This window comes from Fulmarus glacialis, unplaced genomic scaffold, assembly GCF_000690835.1.
Source record: "Fulmarus glacialis isolate BGI_N327 unplaced genomic scaffold, ASM69083v1 scaffold16334, whole genome shotgun sequence".
Lineage (NCBI taxonomy): Eukaryota > Metazoa > Chordata > Aves > Procellariiformes > Procellariidae > Fulmarus > Fulmarus glacialis.
In genome coordinates this window covers 1-4662 of record NW_009206231.1, presented here as the reverse complement: position 1 = coordinate 4662, position 4662 = coordinate 1, and the positions used below count along the sequence as shown (strand labels likewise).

At 39.1% G+C, this 4662-nt stretch overlaps 1 protein-coding gene across 1 annotated transcript in view; it reads left to right on the top strand.

Annotated features, from left to right (window-relative positions):
- Positions 1 to 4244, top strand: part of LOC104075246 (nucleosome-remodeling factor subunit BPTF-like) — a gene marked incomplete at its 3' end in the record, with an annotated part of 42619 nt that extends 38375 nt beyond the window's left edge. Inside the window, exons 19-23 of the mRNA XM_009575679.1 lie at positions 241 to 389; positions 748 to 856; positions 1418 to 1641; positions 2905 to 3127; positions 3358 to 4244. Coding sequence (XP_009573974.1) covers positions 241 to 389; positions 748 to 856; positions 1418 to 1641; positions 2905 to 3127; positions 3358 to 4244 — 1592 coding nt within the window. The remainder of the gene's footprint in view (positions 1 to 240; positions 390 to 747; positions 857 to 1417; positions 1642 to 2904; positions 3128 to 3357) is intronic.
- Between the last annotated feature and the right edge of the window lie 418 nt (positions 4245 to 4662).

The window sequence follows — 4662 nt, the reverse complement described above, 5'->3', positions numbered from 1 at the left end:
ACTCTTTCCTTAATCTTTTCTAAAATACCTATTTCTTAACTTAAAATGTAGTTGGACTATCGACAACGTATAATGCTGCTTCTTTTTACAATATGACAAAGGTTCTCCCAAGAAATGTTGAAAGACTCAAAGGTGTTCTAGAAACCTGGAGACTGATTTCTAAATGCCATGCTGGAGTTGCATTTACTTCTTTTGCTGGCAATTATGTCATTAATGAATTCTCAATTTTTCTTTAATTAGGTGTTGTTCAAGTTCAGCAAAAGGTATTGGGTATCATTCCATCAACTACAGGTGCAAGTCAAACATTTACTTCATTCCAGCCAAGGACAGCGACTGTAACCATTAGGCCAAATACCACAGGGACGTTGGGAACAACAAGTACTTCACAAGTAAGATGTTTTTCTGATTATTTAATGCAAAAAAATGTGGGTGCATATATTTTAAGTTATTGGCAGATATTAAAAGTTCTGTCTAGTCGCTTCAATGTTTTTGGCTCATCTCAGCAATAGTGTTTATGGATCCTTTATTCCAAGGAGGTACAACAACTCTCTCCAATTGGAAAAATTAATAGTTTAGAGCTTGGTAAGCCTTAGCGGTGTGGGCATAGATGAAAAAATATTGGATCTGCTTGCATCTTGTTATTTCTCACTATATTAAAAAAAAAACAAACAACCCAACAACTTCAGGGCATATCCCAGTGGCTTTTTTCACAAAGTTTACATATGCTCTCCTTTTTGGTGTATGTAGGTAGTGCAAGGGACACCCCTCCGCCCTGGTATGACAGTAATACGGACACCACTTCAGCAGTCAACGCTTGGAAAGACCATCATTCGAACACCTTTAGTGGTGCAACAAGGTATTCTTCCAGCCAGTAGGTTCATTTTAATATTTAAATTTCCAGTGTGAAATCCATGGTTTGTTCCTTCATAAATACTTTCTCTATCATATGTCCCAATGCAAAAATACCTCATTTTGATGCTTGACTTCTAACAAGTGCGTCTTCTGGCTTTTGAATGTGTTAGTTGCAGGCTTTGTCAGGGTTGTTCATGATTGACACTGGGAAATCTAGTACTTATTTTTAAGTCCATTCATTTGAAAACAAACAAAAAAGTTTGGAATAATTGTGCATTGAGAAAGGCTTTTTTTTTTTTTTTTTTTTTTTTTTTTTGGAAGGCAAGCTGAGTGTTTGAAGTCCTCGTAAGTATGTGAATTGAATTAAAATAGAAAACATTTTGCAGACATTTTTCAGTCAACCACACAGACAAATGGTTTGTAAAGAAAATTGATGTGCAAACTGCAGCGTTTGCTTCACTTGTCTGATTATACACTATTGCAAGTTGTTGTGACTCGGAGGTTTGCTGTGCTAATGGTTAAAATGTTGGAAACGTGTTTCTTATCCCAAATTATTCTCTTACAGGTCAGACACAGCAAGTGGTGACTCAAATAATCAGGGGTCAGCCTGTCTCAACAGCAGTTTCTAGTACCAGCACAGCTTCTACCAGTGCTGGACAGAAGACCGTCACAAGTCCTGGAACACCACCTCAGCAAATACAGCCACAAACCACATCGCAGCCTCCTCGTCCTCAGCAGGGACAAGTGAAACTTACTATGGCCCAACTCACACAACTAACACAAGGACAGGTAAAATATTTTACAACCTCTGGGCATGAAAATGTGCTAATACTTATGATACATCTTATCAAGCCTTTGGATTTCAGCAGTGTAGTGTATTTGCTCATAAATTTATGTTTCAGCCTTTATTTAGGATGACCGATAGCATAATTACAGACTGAAAGAATCGTAAATAGTATAAGTTAAGTTTTATATATCTCTTCCTATTGTATTACCCAGTAATGTAACTAGCATCAGGAAAGTTTAGCAGTATGGAAAAAAGGCTTTGCATTAATAGCAGTAAGGGACATTAATTATTTTGTATAGCCTGTTTTGTAGACCTTCAGAACGTAATGTTCGTTCCTTGTCTTTTGATTTTGTGTGAAGATTTAGTTTTTATTCATGCTATCCAGAGTCTCAGAGGAAAAATTACAGTATCTGGAACTGGAGGAGGAAAAAGTTCTTACAGCTTCTGCTCAGATCATGAAGGTCTGTTGGCAAAAAAATAATTTGAGAGTCAAGCATAGGGTAAAAACAGACTTCTGTGAGTTACCACAATACCTATTCTTCAGATTATAAATAATATACGTAAATGATTGTAATGGACAGGCTGCTTGTTGCCAGATAAGATTCTTATATGTGGAACAAGAATCAGTTCATTTCCACACCAAAAGACTCAGAAGGATTTTTGTAGGGACCTTATTCTGTTCTATGGGGTCACAAAATGCGGAATTCTGCATCTAGGTGTTGGGACAATACCCTACCGTCTCCATCACTGAGTTAAGAGTGATGTCATGAGCTGCCTAAGTGTTAGCTTAAGCAACAGAAATTCACAATACATTACAGACTGAACAGTCAGTCATGAAAGTTGACAGTTGGGTATGATCTGATAAGCAGTTAAGAAATGTTTTCAGTGCAGAGAATTTTACACAAACTGGTGGGATTCTTGAGAAAGTAATTAATAGTATGTCTAAAATTATCCATGCTCTGTATTGCTTGTAAATTCTAGGAACAAAGATGTTCCATTGTGGCTGCTTTCTGGCTAGAGTTCTTGTCAGTATTTGGATGAAAATATGTGTAACTAACTCCAACCACCCAGTAATCTGTTGATAATGGAATTGTTGAATGAACATTTTAGTATTTCATGATCTCAGATGTTAGTTTTGGATTTTAGGAATGTGGTATGTGGTAAAAGTACTGAATTCTGAAATCCAAACCCCTAATTATTCTGATTTTCAGCAAAGTCTGTCTAAGAAATATATCACTAACACATCAATATTAACTTTTTTTTAGGGTGGCAGTCAAGGATTAACTGTGGTAATTCAGGGACAAGGTCAAACTACTGGTCAATTACAATTAATCCCTCAGGGTGTGACTGTAATACCTGGTCCAGGACAACAGCTTATGCAAGCAGCTATGCCAAATGGTACAATTCAGAGATTTCTTTTCACCCCACTACCAGCAGCTGCTACTACAGCTAGCACAACTACAACAACAGTTTCTACTTCAACCTCAGGTAAGCATTTTTCTGTTCAACAGGAAAAAAGCTTCAATTTCAGTTGCATGGGAGTTCTTATGCAGTCGGAGATAGTCTGTTATTACAGTAAATTTGTTGGAAGTGTATTATAAGCTTAAAAATCTCTTGAATTTCCACATAGAGCTTTACAGTAATTCTAAAAGGTTCAAAATAGTAATGCTCATAGACTTGTCATTTGAAATGAATGGAATACTTTTTATCCTTCACAGCTACAGGGGAACAGAAGCAAGCTCTACAGGCACAGCCAACATCAGCGCTGCCGCCAATTCAGCCACAGCCTCAGAGTCAGCAGCAAGCCCAGCCTCACGTGCAGAACCAGAGTACTCAGCCTGTGCCTCTGGCCCAGCCACAGGCACCTCAGCCAGCGCTTCAGCCTGAAACTCAGACCCAGCCTGAATCTCAGACTCCAGCATCTGTTGGCTCTCCAGTCACACCTGAAGCACAATCATCTAAATCTCCAGTTCAGTCTCCAGCACAGACCCAGGCTCAAGGGCAATCTCCAGTGCAAGTCCAGAGTCAGCCGCAGACTGCAATCCTTCCACAAGGCCAGTCCCAAGTGCAGCCTCAGCAACCAGCTCAGGTGCAGACTACAACCCAACAACAGATTCAGATGCAGCCCCATGCTCCCATACAAATTCAAGCTCAGCTGCAGCAATCACAACCTCAGGTTCAGACTTCAGTCTCAACCCTTCCAACTACTCAAAGTTTAAATCAGGTTCCTGTGCAATCCCCAACTCGTCCTCAGCTGCAACTTCAGCAGCCTCCAACAAAAGTTATTACAGTGCCTCAGCTTCAGCAACAAGTCCAAGTTCTCTCTCAGCTTCAGTCACATGTTGTGGCTCAGATACAAGCCCAACAAGGCAGTGTGCCCCAGCAGATCAAGCTTCAGTTACCTATTCAGATCCAACAAACTAGCCCAGTACAGGCTCACCAGATTCAGAATGTGGTAACAGTTCAAGCAGCTAGTGTTCAGGAGCAGCTGCAGAGAGTTCAGCAGCTCAGGGAGCAGCAACAGAAGAAAAAGCAGCAACAGATAGAAATTAAACGTGAGCACACCCTTCAGGCTTCTAATCAAAGTGACATTATCCAGAAACAGGTAAAGTTAACAGAAGGAAATTAAAACTTAATTAATGAAACAAATCTCATTTTAAATGCCTGTTCTTGTTAACAATGTTAATACATTTGATAGGCAGTTAGTTTAATTCTTTCAAAGTTAGTGCACGATTGCTTTTGGCAATTTAATTAAATACTCTAAGTTAATTCAGCACATCAAGTCAATGTAACATGTTTGCAGTCTTCTGGCACCTTGATTCAACTTACCACTAGCTGCTGGGACAATATATCTTTATTCTCAGTTCAGGAAAGATAGGTTGTAGATAGGAGAGCTGATGTTCAGAACACATGTACAGTACTTTCATTGCCTGCTATAGGAAACTGAGGTTTCAAAGAGGTATCTGAAATGTAATGCTGTTGGATGGCTGCGGGGCTTAAAAAAATACATATATATATATACA